We start from the raw sequence: 14,762 nt of genomic DNA, 5'->3' as shown, positions 1-14,762 counted from the left end.
TGCATTAAATAGGAACTCTCAGAGACATTTCACAACATTGAAAGCACAAAAGAAAAAAAATGCAAACGACAATTTGCTAGGCATGAAAAACATGTTATCACTATACTGTAAATTATAAGAGAAGAAGGGAAGCACTATTCAAACTATTCATAATGAGTTTTTTTTTTCCAATAAGCCTTTGCACTCCTATTATTCTTGATGAGTTTTTAACAAAGAAATGAAGCACTTTAATCCTTAATGTTTCTAATGTTTTAAATTACAGTGTACCAAATAAATATCAGTTTTACTATGTTTTTCTTTTTCTTTTTTTTTTTTTTTGAGACAGAGTCTTGCTCTGTCATCAGACTGGAGTGCAGTGGTGCGATCTCGGCTCACTGCAACCTCCACCTCCCGGGTTCAAGCGATTCCCCTGCCTCAGCCCTGCAGTAGCTGGAACTACAGGTGCACACCACCATGCTCAGCTAATTTTTTATATTTTAGTAGAGACAGGGTTTCACCATGTTGGCCAGGATGGCCTTGATCTCCTGACCTCCTGATCTGCCCGACTCTGCCTCCCAAAGTGCTGGGATTACAGGCGTAAGCCACCACACGTGGCTTATTTTTCATTTTTCTATACATTTATAACCAACAGTAAGAGACTGTTGAATATTTTCACATTTTTTGAAGGTCACAGAGCAACGTTAACATTAACATTGATTATTAATATCACTTTGCATGGTTTCCACTTGCAAACTTTTTTTTTTTTTTTTTTTTTTGAGATGGAGTCTCACCCTGTCACCCAGTCCGGAGTGCAGTGGAGCAATCTTGTCTCACTGCAGCCTCTGCCTCCCAGGTTCGAGTGAGTCTCCTGCCTCAGTTTCCCAAGTAGGTGGGATTACAGGTGTCTGCCACCATGTCTGGCTAATTTTTTTATGTTTAGTAGAGATGGTTTTCACCATGTTAGCCAGCTGGTCTTGAATTCCTGATCTCAGGTGATCCACCTGCCTCGGCTTCCCAAAGCGTTGGGATTACAGGTGTGAGCCATCGCACCCGGCCAGCACACTTATTTTTTATGGCCCCAGACTATTGTGCAAAGCTAGAACTGCCAGCATTCTAAAAATTAGTGAATCTAATTAGTACACTTCTTTTTCAAAGAGACATAGGTTAGCAATTCTGAAGCCACTTTCTGCACATCCTAGGATTGAGCAAGTAAGTAAATATGTTGTGAACAACCACAGAATTCTCACTATTGGAAAAGGGTGTTAAAAATACAGAAAAGGGAATGGATAGAATAAATTCTGCTTTACTAGATTAGAATTGGAGACATTTAAGGTGAACTTAAGGATAAAGATAAATTAATGTAGATAGATATGTGTACATGTAGATGTATGTACATTTCTCAGCCACTATCTGTGAGAGGGCCTAGAAGCAATTACATACCTCACATTCTGGTCTTGGTTTCTAATACCAATAAAAGGAACTGGCCAGGCACGGTGGCTCATGCCTGTATTCCCAGCACTTTGGGAGGGTGAGGCAGGTGGATCACTTGAGCCCAGGAGTTCAAGACCAGCCTGGGCAACATGTCAAAACCCTGTCTCTACAAAAAACACAAAAATTAGCCAGGCATGGTAGCACATGCCTGTGGTCTCAGCTACTTGGGAGGCTGAGGTGGGAGGATCATCTGAGCCCAGGGAGGTCGAGGCTGCACTGAACCACGAACGTGCCACTGTACTCTAGCCTGGGACAATACAAAGGGAGTTTAGAATGTCTCGTGCTACGAGGTCAGGAGATTGAGACCATCCTGGCTAACCCGGTGAAACCCCGTCTCCACTAAAAAATACAAAAAACTAGCCGGGCGAGGTGGCGGGCACCTGTAATCCCAGCTACTTGGGAGGCTGAGGCAGGAGAATGGCGTAAACCCGGGACGCGGAGCTTGCAGTGAGCTGAGATCCGGCCACTGCACTCCAGCCTGAGTGACAGAGCAAGACTGCAAGACGCTGTCTCAAAAAAAAAAAAAAAAAAAAAAAAAGAATGTCTTGTGCTAGAAATTAAGAAGGAAGCTCAAACAATTATGTGACCATATCAAATAAATATAGGAGCCAGTTTGAAGGAGATCCTAATGATCAGATTTGTGACAAACAATATCAAAATAAAAATGATGATAGTAACTGTGTGAATAAATAAATAGGGAGACAGATTTTTTTTTTTTTTTTGAGGCGGAGTCTCCTCTATCACCCAGGCTGGAGTGCAGTGATGTGATCACGGCTCACTGCAACCTCGCCTCTTGGGTCAAATGATTCTCCTCTCTCAGCCTCCCAAGCTGGGTTTACTGATATGAGCCACCATGCCAGGTTCTTTTTTTTTTTTTTTTTTTTAGTAGAGACGGGGTTTCACCATGTTGGCCAGGCTAGTCTCAAACTCCTGACATCAAGTGACCCCCCCCGGCCCGGCCTCAGCCTCCCAAAGTGTGGGGACTACAGGTGTGAGCCTCTGTGCCTGGCCAAGAGACAGAAAATTTCTTCCTTCCATTAGAAAGCCAACTAGTAAGTGTAGGAGAAATGATGAAATTAGAAAATCACCAATTGGTAACCATAGTATTAATAACTGATCCAGAAAAAAATCAGAAATGGATGCTAAAACTAGTATGTAATAGTGTGAGGGGTTATGCTGGGCACAGTGGCTCACGCCTGTAATCCTAGCACTTTGGGAGGCCGAGGCGGGTGGATCACGAGGTCAGGAGGAGTTCGAGATCAGCCTGGCCAGCATAGTGAAATCCCATCTTTACCAAAAATAGAAAAATTAGCGAGGCATGGTGGTGCAAGACTGAAGTCCCAGCTACTCGGGAAGCTGATGCAGGAGAATTGCTTGAACCCGGGAGGTGGAGGTGGCAGTGAGCTGAGATTGCACCACTGCACTTCAGTCTGGGTGACAGAGCAAGACTCCGTCTCAAAACAAAAAAAAAAGAAAGTGTGAGGGGTTATAGATTATAGATTACTATTACTATTTTTTAAACACAGGGTTGGCCACGTACAGTGGCTCATTCCTGTAATCCCAGCAGTTTGGTAGGCTGAGACGGGAAGATGACTTGAGGTCAGGAGTTCGAGACCAGCCTTGCCAACATGGCAAAATCCCATCTCTACTAAAAATATAAAAATTAGTTGAGCATGGTAGTGCACACCTGTAATCCTAGCTACCCAGGAGGCTGAAGCATGAGAATCACTTGAACCCAGGAGGTGGAGTTTGCAGTGAGCCAAGATTGAAAAAAAATTAATTCAATTAAGATCAATTTAATGGGTCACACTCAGTATTTTATTTATTTATTTTTTATTTATTTTTATTTTTTTGAGTTGGAGTCTCACTCTGTGGTCCAGGCTGGAGTACAGTGGCACAATCTTGGCTCACTGCAACCTTCATCTCAGCTCCCAAAGTGCTGGGATTACAGGCATGAGCCACCACCTCTATCCCTAGAGTAGCTCTGTATTTCAGTCTTGAGATCACTTTTGAATATCATGCTTGCACTTTCTTTTTTTTTTTTTTGAGACGGAGTCTCGCTCTGTCGCCCAGGCTGGAGTGCAGTGGCCAGATCTCAGCAAGCTCCGCCTCCCAGGTTTACGCCATTCTCCTGCCTCAGCCTCCGGAGTAGTTGGGACTACAGGCGCCCGCCACCTCACCCGGCTAGTTTTTTGTATTTTTTAGTAGAGATGGGGTTTCACCGTGTTAGCCAGGATGGTCTTGATCTCCTGACCTCGTGATCCGCCCGTCTTGGCCTCCCAAAGTTCTGGGATTACAGGCTTGAGCCACTGCGCCCGGCCACTTGCACTTTCTTAATCAAACATTTACAGAACACCTTTTAAAGTGAAGTAGAAACAACCAATGGCTATTTATTATGTACTAGCTATTGCATATGCATTATCTCATTTAATTCTCAAAACAGTGTGATGTAAGTACTGTTAGTTTTTTGGTGAGAAATTGGGCAACTGGGGCCGGGTGTGATGGCCTGTAATCCCAGCACTTTGGGAGGCTGAGGCAGGCAGATCACCTGAGGTTGAGAGTTTGAGACCAGCCTGACCAACATGGAGAAACCCTGTCTCTACTAAAAATACAAAATTAGTTGGGCCTGATGTGGCACATGGGTGTAATCCCAGCTACTCGGGAGGCTGAGGCAGGAGAATCGCTTGAGCCTGGGAGGCGGAGGTTGCAGTGAGCCGAGATCATGCCATTGCACTCCAGCCTGGGCAACAAGAGCGAAACTCCGTTTCAAAAAATAAAAAATAAAAAAAAAAAAACAGAAATTGGGCAACTGGGGCATAGTAAATTAAGCAACTTGCTCCAGGTTATTCAGCCAGTAAGCAAGGTCAAGCCAGGTGGTCTGTGCCTGTAGTCTCAGCTACTTGGGAGGCTGAGGTGGGAGACTGCTTGAGTCCAGGAGTTCAAGGCCAGCCTAGGCAATATAATAAGGCTCCAGATCTCTAATAAATAAAATACAGTATTTTTAAAAAGTAAGCAGGGTCAAAGGACGCTGGTAAGACCTCAAAACTAATAACTTGAACGGCTGTGCTAGATTTTCCCAATGCTTCAGGCTCACTTTTCTCATCTGTAGTTACAAGGTTCCAATGAGATAAAATATGCAGGAGGGTTTTATAACCTATGAAGCACATTGCAAAATGGCATATATGATTTTGTTTTTTTATTCCCGAGACGGAGTTTTGTTCTTGTTGTCCAGGCTGAAGTGCAATGGTGCGATCTCGGCTCACTGCAACCTCCACCTCCTGGGTTCAAGTGATTCTTCTACTTCAGCCTCCCGAATAGCTGGGATTACACGCGCCCGCCACTACACCTGGCTAAGTTTTTACATTTTTAGTAAAATGAGCCAAAAATTTTAGTAAAATTGAGCCACCACACCTGTAAAACTTTTTATTGCATTTAAAAACTTTTTATTGCAATGTAATGTATATGGGCCAGGTGCAGTGCCTCACGCCTGTAATCCCAGGACTCTGGGACGCCCAGGGGCGGATCATCTGAGATCAGGAGTTTGAGATCAGCCTGGCCAACATGGCAGAACCCTGTCTCTACTGAAAATACAACAATTAGCCGGGCGTGGTGGCACATGCTTGTAATCCCAGCTACTCAGGAGGCTCAGGTAGGAGAATCACTTGAACTCGGGAGGCGGAGGTTGCAGTGAGCTGAGATTGGGCCACTGTACTCCAGCCTGGGCGACAGAGTGAGACTCCGTCTCAAAAAATAAATAAGTAAACAAATAAAATGTAATGTAATGTATATGGTTAAAAAGTTCATAAAGCATGCAGCTTGATTAACTTTTACAAAAGTAAAAATTGCAAAAAAAAAAAAAAAAAAAGCACTATTCGGGTCAAAATCTAAAACATTACCAGTATCTTGGAAGCCTTCCTCTGGCAAATGGTATATACTTTTGAGTTAAATACGTGGATTCGAATGTTGACATTTGGACTTTCTTCTTGCGTGACTCTGCTAAGTTATTTAACCTTTCTTGGTTTCGGCAGAGCCATCTGTGGGGTGGGGATAATATTACCTCATAAGACTATTTAATTGTAGCCGGGCGTGGTGGCGCATGCCTGTAATCCTAGCTACTGGGGAGGCTGAGGCAGGAGAATCGCTTGAACAGCCTGGGCGACAAGAGTGAAATTCCGTCTCAAAAAGAAAAAGAAAAAGATTATTGAATTGAAGGAGATCACATAATGTAAAACGTCTATCATAATGCCTAAATATAGCTGGTCTGCAATAAATGGCAATTATTATCAGACAAATGTAATAGGTGTTCCCTATGCCCACTTCCTGCCTTTCTTTCGGTCGTTTCTGAAAGTTGCTCTTTCCTATTCCGTTTCTCCCTCCTTTTCGCTCCTCCTACTGCCGTAAATTGCCTACTAGAGTTGTCGTGAAATGCTCCTCCCCGCCCTCCATGTGGCGAAAATGCAATCACGCTTGACGGCGCAAGGTGGCTCAGCCGCAAGATGGCGGCGCTGGCGGAGGAGCAGACGGAGGTGGCGGTCAAGCTAGAGCCTGAGGTACCGCCAACGCTGCTACCTCCGCAGGCGGGAGACGGCGCAGGCGAGGGTAGCGGCGGCACTACCAACAACGGCCCCAACGGCGGCGGCGGGAACGTTGCGGCGTCGTCGTCCACTGGCGGGGATGGCGGGACCCCCAAGCTCACGGTGGCTGTCTCCACCGCTGCCCCGGCGGGGGCGGCCCCGGTGCCTGCCGCTGCTCCGGAGGCCGGCGCTCCGCACGACCGACAGACTCTACTGGCCGTGCTGCAGTTCCTACGGCAGAGCAACCTCCGCGAGGCCGAAGAGGCGCTGCGCCGTGAGGCCCGGCTGCTGGAAGAGGCAGTGGCGGGCTCCGGAGCCCCGGGAGAGGTGGACAGCGTCGGCGCTGAGGTGGCCAGCGCGCTTCTCAGCCGGGTGACCGCCTCGGCCCCTGGCCCTGCGGCCCCCGACCCTCCGGGCACTGGCGCTTCGGGGGTCACGGCCGTCTCAGGTTCAGCCTCAGGTCCTGCGGCTCCGGGTAAAGGTAAGCCGTGGGGTTCCGGGGAGGCACGGCCGCCGCGAAGGGGAGCAAGCCGGTAAGGCAGGGGCTGGCAGGCCTGCACCTCTGCGGGCTTGTTTTGAATTTCCTGGGCCCGCCTCTAGGGCCACATGCCCGCCCCTTTCTCTAGTGCGCCGGCTGCGCAGTCAAACCCCCTTCCGAGCTGTCAGTTTCAGCGAGAGGCTGAGGAGAGCTGTTGAGCAGAGGGATGTATGGGAAGGTGAGCGCGGAGAGGCGGGGACCTTCACGCTTTTGGTCCCTTTCCTCTCATTTGGGCTTTTGAACCTTAGGCAGGTCCGCCTGACACTAAGAGTGTTTGTACAGTTTCACAGTTTCGTACTAGCGTACTTTAAGTATTATAAGTACTTTTATTTTCTCTTTATTTCTTCCTTTTAAAAGATGTGTTAATAAATACTTTATAGTTTTTTTTTTTGTTTTTTTTTGTTTTTTTTTTTTTTTTTTTTTGAGACGGAGCCTTGCTCTGTTGTCCAGGCTGGAGTGCAGTGGTGCGATCTTGGCTCACTGCAACCTCCGCCTCCCGGATTCAGGCGATCCTCCTGCCTCAGCCTTCTGAGTAGCTGGGACTACAGGTTTCTACTACCACGGCCGGCTAATTTTTGTATTTTTAGTACAGGCAGGCTTTCACCATGTTGGTCTGGCTGGTCTCGAACTCCCGACCTCATATGATCCACCAGCCTCGGCCTCCCAAAGTGCTGGGATTACAGGCGTGAGCCACCGTGCCCAGCCACCGTACAATATACCCTTGTAACAATCCTGCACATCATGTACCCCCTGAATCTCAGCTAAAAGTTTAATTTTTTTCTTCTTTTTTTTTTTTTCTGTGACGGAGTCTTGCTCTGTCGCTCAGGCTGGACTACAGTGGTGCGATCTCGGCTCACTGCAGCCTCTGCCTCCCGGATTTAAGCGATTCTGCTGCCTCAGCCTCCCGAGTAGCTGGGACTACTGGCGTGCGACACCATGCCCGGCTTAATTTTTTAAAAAATATTTTTAGTAGAGATGGGGTTTCGCCATATTGGTCAGGCTGGTCTTGAATTCCTGATCTCGTGATCCACCCGCCTCGGCCTCCCAAAGTGCTGGAATTACAGGCATGAGCCACCGCACCCGACTGAAATTTTAAAAATATATGTGGGCTGAGTACTACCAGTGTTAAGTCTTTGGAGGATGCAGGTTCCTGGGCATCACTTCAGACTTAGTGAATCAGACCCTCTAGAGGTGGAATCTGGGAATCTTCACTTTTGAATAAGGGCTTCTAAGGAATGTTGACATCGGGCAGCTTGAGAACCATGTGTTTAGGCATGGACATTGGACAGACCTTTTCGTCTTTGCTGCATTTACGTGTGTGATGCTGATTGTCATTCTTTGCTTACCTTTCAATTTTTTTTACCTTCATATTGGCCGGGCGTGGTGGCTCATGCCTGTAATCTCAGCACTTTGGGAGGCTGAAGCGGGTGGATCACCTGAGGTCAGGAGTTTGAGACCAGCCTGGCCAACATGGCGAAACCCCCTTTCAACTAAAAATACAAAAATTAGCCAGATGTGATGGCGCATGCCTGTAATCCCAGCTACTTGGGAGGCCGAGGCAGGAGAATTGCTTGAACCCGGGAGGCCGAGGTTGCAGTGAGCCAAGATTGCGCCACTGCACTTCAGCCTAAAAAAAAAAAAAAAAATTTTTTTTTTTTTACATTAATATTGTCAGGAGACAAGTCATTCTCATGTTGAATTTTCTCTTTATTAAATGAGTGGTTATGAGGCTTTTTTTGTTTTAGACAGAGTCTCGCTCTGTCGGCCAGGCTGGAGTGCAGTGGCCCAATCTTGGCTCACTGCAATCTCTTCTTCCCAGGTTCAAGCGATTCTCCTGCCTCAGCCTTCCAAGTAACTGGAACCACAAGTGCATGTCACCACACCTGGCTAATTTTTTTTGTAGTTTTGGTAGAGACAGGGTTTCACCATGTTAGCCTGGATGGTCTTGATCTCCTGACCTCGTGATCTGCCTGCCTGGGCCTCCCAAAGTGTTGGGATTACAGGCGTGAGCCACTGCGCCCGGCCACGTGAGGCACTTATAATATGTATATGTAAAATGTTTGGTATGGATAAGTTTATGCCTCTGTATGTGTCCCTGACACCTGAGCCCCTGCTTTCTCAAAGCAACTGTTGTCACAAATCCATGCAGTAAAACTCATATACGGCCGGGCGCGGTGGCTCAAGCCTGTAATCCCAGCACTTAGGGAGGCCGAGACGGGCGGATCACGAGGTCAGGAGATCGAGACCATCCTGGCTAACCCGGTGAAACCCCGTCTCTACTAAAAATACAAAAAAAAACTAGCCGGGCGAGGTGGCGGGCGCCTGTAGTCCCAGCTACTTGGGAGGCTGAGGCAGGAGAATGGCGTAAACCTGGGAGGCGGAGCTTGCGGTGAGCTGAGATCCGGCCACTGCACTCCAGTCCGGGCGACAGAGCGAGACTCTGCCTCAAAAAAAAAAAAAACAAAAAACAAAAAACAAAACAAACTCATATACAATATAAGGTCTCGGAGGTGATCCTGAGCTAACAATAAATGTTTATTGAATTACCCAGTGCAGAGCTTTTAGCCAAATTAATCTGTATGAGGCCTAATCTTTGCAGCATTGCCAGAAATGAAGTATGAATACATAGCATTGTATTCATATCTCATTGTAATCCATAAATAGAAATGTGTGCAGATGTGGATTGAAGGCTGGGCGTGGTGGCTCACGCCTGTAGTCCCAGCACTTTGGGAGGACAAGGCAGGTGGATCACTTGAGGTCAGGAGTTCAAGACCAGCCTGGCCAACATGGTGAAACCCTGTCTTTACTAAAAATACAAAAAAATTAGCTGGGCATGGTGGCATGTGCCTGTTGTCCCAGCTACTCAGGAGGCTGAGGCAGGCAAACCACTTTAACCCAGGAGGCAGAAGTTGCAGTGAGCCAAGATAGCATCATTGCACTCCGGCATGGGCAACAGAGCAAAATTCCATCTTTACAAAAAAAAAAAAAAAAAAAGTGTTTGAGAGGAATCTTTTTTTTTTTTTTTTGAGACGGAGTCTCGCTGTGTCACCCAGGCTGGAGTGCAGTGGTGCGATCTCAGCTCACTGCAAGCTCCGCCTCCCGGGTTCCCGCCATTCTCCCACCTCAGCCTCCGGAGTAGCTGGGACTACAGGCGCCCGCCACCGCGCCCGGCTAGTTTTTTGTATTTTTAGTAGAGACGGGGTTTCACCATGTTAGCCAGGAGGGTCTCGATCTCCTGACCTCGTGATCCGCCCGCCTCGGCCTCCCAAAGTGCTGGGATTACAGGCTTGAGCCACTGTGCCCGGCCGAGAGGAATCTTTTTTTAATGTTGAATTTTGTGAATGAACTATAAGATGAATCATATTGTTGGTTATTTTGCTGTAATCTCCCATCTCTTCAGAAACTTGACCTAATTATAGATCATAACTGAGAAATCAGTAAGGAGGAAAAGAGGCCATCAGAGTAACCAAATAAATTATCACATTTGTGCAGTAAAGAGCGAAGTGTACTATAATGGCAACTTAAAAAAATTTCCAACAACCAAATTCTGATTTAATGGACAGATGTATTGTTAGGTGGTGCTGTGTTACAAATAAATACTTACGTTTTCTGTTTTGAAATGCTGGTTATGGAAATTGTTTTAAGCATATAACTATCTTTTGAAGATATAAATAGGGCATGGTCCTTCCCACCCTTAAGTGATGTAAGAGATGTATATAATATGAAGGGAACACAGGATAGGATATGTTACAGGATTGTTACACAGTGCTTGGGTGGCTCAGAGAACTGGGAATGTTACTGCAGTGCATAGCTTGGTGGTAATGGGTGCCATTTGCACAGAGCATTGAGAGAAAGTTAATGTAGTTGTTTGATTTGCACATACCATCTTTTATACAATTTGTCTTTAACATAAGGTAGTTCCAGGAGGAATATTGACTCTTCTTGTTATTGTTTTGTTTTTTTGTTTTTGAGACCGAGTCTTGCTCTGTCACCAGGCTAGAGTGCAGTGGCGCGATCTCGGCCCACTGCAACCTCTGCCTCCTGGGTTCAAGTGATTCTCGTGCCTTAGCCTCCTGAGTAGCTGGGATTACAGGCATGTGCCATCACACCCAGCTAATTTTTGTATTTTTAGTAGAGATAGGGTTTCACCATGTTGGCCAGGCTGGTCTTGAACTTCTGACCTTGTGATCCGCCTGCCTCAGTCTCCCAAAATGCTGGGCCACCGTGATGGCCTGTTATTGTTACCTTTTTTTTTTTTTTTCTGAGACGGAGTCTCGCTCTGTCACCCAGGCTGGAGTGCAGTGGCGCGATCTCAGCTCACTGCAAGCTCCGCCTCCCGGGTTTCCGCCATTCTCCTGCCTCAGCCTCCAGAGTAGCTGCGGCTACAGGTGCCCGCCACCTCGCCCGGCTAGTTTTTTGTATTTTTTAGTAGAGACGGGGTTTCACCGTGTTAGCCAGGATGGTCTCCATCTCCTGACCTCGTGATCCGCCCATCTCGGCCTCCCAAAGTACTGGGATTACAGGCGTGAGCCACTGCGCCCGGCCTGTTATTATCTTAAGATATGGATGTGCTGACAGGTTTCGGTTTGGGTGACTGAAACAAGTGAAAAAAATTCCATTAAAAGATTATGGCTGGGCGCGGTGGCTCATACTTGGTTTTTTTTTTTTTTTTTGAGACGGAGTCTTGGCGTCTCGCTCTGTTGCCCAGGCTGGAGTGCAGTGGCGTGATCTCGGCTCACTGCAACCTCTGCCTCCCGGGTTAATGCCACTCGCCTGCCTCAGCCTCCCGAGTAGCTGTGACTACAGACACCCACTACCATGCCCGGCTAATTTTTTTTTTTTTTTTTTTTTTGAGACGGAGTCTCGCTCTGTCGCCCGGGCTGGAGTGCAGTGGCTGGATCTCAGCTCACTGCAAGCTCTGCCACCCGGGTTTACACCATTCTCCTGCCTCAGCCTCCGGAGTAGCTGGGACTACAGGCGCCCGCCACCTCGCCCGGCTAGTTTTTTGTATTTTTTAGTAGAGACAGGGTTTCACTGTGTTAGCCAGGATGGTCTCGATCTCCTGACCTCGTGATCCGACCGTCTCGGCCTCCCAAAGTGCTGGGATTACAGGCTTGAGCCACCGCGCCCGGCCTATTGTATTTTTAGTAGAGACGTGGTTTCAGCGTGTTAGCCAGGATGGCCTTGATCTCCTGACCTCGTGATCCGCCTGCCTCAGCCTCCCAAAGTGCTGGGATTACAGGCGTGAGCCAACGCGCCCGACAGCTCATACTTGTAATCCCAGCACTTTGGGAGGCGAGTGGATCACCTGTGGTCAGGAGTTCAAGACCAGCCTGGCCAACATGGTGAAACCCCCTCTCTACTAAAAATAGAAAAATTAGGGGGCATAGTGGTGCATGCCCGTAATCCCAGGCATGCACCACCATGCCCTGGGAATTAGGTACTGGAACAGTTGGCAGATTCTATTGTTAAAGTGAAGGCACTGAAAAAAAAGAATAGCCTGGTTCTTGGGCCATGTTGAAGATCTTTGTTTATCCTAAGAGCAGTAGGGAGTTGTATTGGGTAGGATTACTCAGGAGGCTGAGGCAGGAGAATTGCTTGAACCTGAGATGCGGAGGTTGCAGTGAGCCGAGATCGTGCCATTGCACTACAGCCTGGACGACAAGAGTTGAAACTCCATCTCAAAAAGAAAGAAAAAAAAAAAGACTGTGTAGGCCGGGTGCAGTGCCCCATGCCTGTAATTCCAGCACTTTGGGAGGCCAAGGTGGGAGGATCACAAGGTCAAGAGATCGAGACCACCTGGCAAACATGGTGAAACCCTGTCTCTACTAAAAATGCAAAAATTAGCTGGGCATGGTGGCGCATGCCTGTAGTTCCAGCTACTTGGGAGGCTGAGGCAAGAGACTCACCTGCGAGGCGGAGGTTGCAGTGAGCTGAGATCTCCTTACTGCACTCCATCCTGGCGACAGAGCGAGACTCCCTCTCAAAAAAAAAAACAAAACAGATTATGTGATTGTGCTGAGGAAGAGACGTTGGGAAGAAAGAGACAACAATCTGAGCAGCAACTCACCTCTGGGCCTTAACAAAACAGCCATAGTCACATGGTCATAATAGGTCATTTTCTTAAAAGTTCTTTTTTGTTTTTTAAACAGTTGGAAGTGTTGCTGTGGAAGACCAGCCAGATGTCAGTGCTGTGTTGTCGGCCTACAGCCAACAAGGAGATCCCACAATGTATGAAGAATACTATAGTGGACTGAAACACTTCATTGAATGTTCCCTGGACTGCCATCGGGCAGAGTTATCCCAACTCTTTTATCCTCTGTTTGTGCACATGTACTTGGAGCTAGTCTACAATCAACATGAGAATGAAGCAAAGTCATTCTTTGAGAAGTATGTAAATTTTTACATATATATATATACACACACGTAGTGTGTGTGTGCATGCATATATGTTCACATCTGTAACCACACAAATGTAAGACTGTAGCTTAAAATGTACATTGTGAAGGAGAGGTACCTAAGGCTATGAGAACTTAAAATGTGGGGTTTAATCTAGCTGGAGAAGTCAGAGAAGGCTTCCAGAGGAGATGATACTTGAGGTGAGATCTGATATCTGAAGATTAGGTAGGGGTTAGCCAGATGAAGAAAAGAGGGAAAAGTGTGTATTAAAGCTGTCTGGTGGGAAGGATTCTGGTAGGTACAGAGGCTGAAAGATGGCCAGGGTAGCTGGAGCAGAGAATGGGATGGGGGTGTGGTGTACCATGAAGCTGGGAATTAGTTAGGGACTGGAACAGTAGGCAGGTTCTATTGTTAAAGTGAAAGCATTGAAAAAAAAAAAAAAAGAATAGGCTGGTTCTTGGGCCATGTTGAAGATCTTTGTTTATCCTAAGAGCATTAGGGAGTTGTATTGGGTAGGATTAGATTTCGTTGAGAGTCACTGAAAACTCATTAGCAATGGCATAAATAAAAGTTTATTTTTGCCTTTATCTTAAGAACACTAGGAAGCAGTGTTAGGATTAGATTAGAATAAGAGTAACTGAGAACCCAAACAACAGAGGTTTAAATACAATAAAAGTTTATTTATTTTTCTTTTTTTTTGTTTTGTTTTGTTTTGTTTTGTTTTTTTGAGACGGAGTCTCGCTCTGTCGCCCAGGCTGGAGTGCAGTGGCCGGATCTCAGCTCACTGCAAGCTCCGCTTCCCGGGTTCACGCTATTCTCCTGCCTCAGCCTCCGGACTAGCTGGGACTACAGGCGCCCACCACCTCGCCCGGCTAGTTTTTTTTGTATTTTTTAGTAGAGATGGGGTTTCACCGTGTTAGCCAGGATAGTCTCGATCTCCTGACCTCGTGATCTGCCCGTCTCGGCCTCCCAAAGTGCTGGGATTACAGGCTTGAGCCACTGTGCCCGGCCTTATTTTTCTCATAAAGGTGGGACATTTGGGATTGGTGTGGTGGGTTCTTCATTACCAGGGCCTCAAGCTCCCTCAGACTTGTTGCTCTCCCATGCTTTTCATGCATGTTCCACTTTGTGGCATAAGATGGTTTTCCTGCTCTAAGCAGTCACATCAGTGTGCCAGTCAGCAGGTAGGGCACACGGAAACTGCACACACTTCTTCCTTTTATATCTTTTTTTTTTTTTTTTTTTTGAGACGGAGTCTCGCTCTGTCGCCCAGGCTGGAGTGCAGTGGCCGGATCTCAGCTCACTGCAAGCTCCGCCTCCCGGGTTTATGCCATTCTCCTGCCTCAGCCTCCCGAGTAGCTGGGACTACAGGCGCCCGCCACCTCGCCCGGCTAGTTTTTTGTATTTTTTAGTAGAGACGGGGTTTCACCGTGTTAGCCAGGATGGTCTCGATCTCTTGACCTCGTGATCTGCCCGTCTCGGCCTCCCAAAGTGCTGGGATTACAGGCTTGAGCCACCGCGCCCGGCCTTCCTTTTATATCTTAACAGTCAGTGGCCACACTGGGGAAATAGCTACAGGGGAAATAAGAAATGTGGTCTTTACCTAAGTGTCTATGTGCCCAGCTGATATTCAGGTTTTCTTTTATGGAGGAAGACAGGAAAAATGGGTATTTGGGGAGAGTGAAGCCTTTTTGCTACACAGTCATTTCTGCTACAGAGTCATTAAAGGACCATGTCATTATTATATACTTTGAAAGGACTTCTATGCAGTGGGGAAACAC

General features: G+C 47.1%; 1 protein-coding gene across 2 annotated transcripts in view; it reads left to right on the top strand.

Annotated features, from left to right (window-relative positions):
• The first annotated feature begins 5,816 nt into the window (after nt 1-5,816).
• Nucleotides 5,817-14,762, top strand: part of TAF5 (TATA-box binding protein associated factor 5) — a 25,471-nt gene continuing 16,525 nt past the window's right edge. The window contains exons 1-2 of one of the 2 annotated variants that reach the window (XM_030940306.1): nt 5,817-6,525; nt 12,735-12,972. In XM_030940306.1, the coding sequence (XP_030796166.1) occupies nt 5,967-6,525; nt 12,735-12,972 (797 nt within the window). In that variant the 5' untranslated portion in view covers nt 5,817-5,966. The remainder of the gene's footprint in view (nt 6,526-12,734; nt 12,973-14,762) is intronic. The other variant, XM_010356200.2, reaches the window with a different exon arrangement.

Source organism: Rhinopithecus roxellana, chromosome 11, assembly GCF_007565055.1.
Source record: "Rhinopithecus roxellana isolate Shanxi Qingling chromosome 11, ASM756505v1, whole genome shotgun sequence".
Classification (NCBI taxonomy): Eukaryota; Metazoa; Chordata; class Mammalia; order Primates; family Cercopithecidae; genus Rhinopithecus; species Rhinopithecus roxellana.
This window is presented reverse-complemented; position numbering and strand designations above follow the sequence as displayed.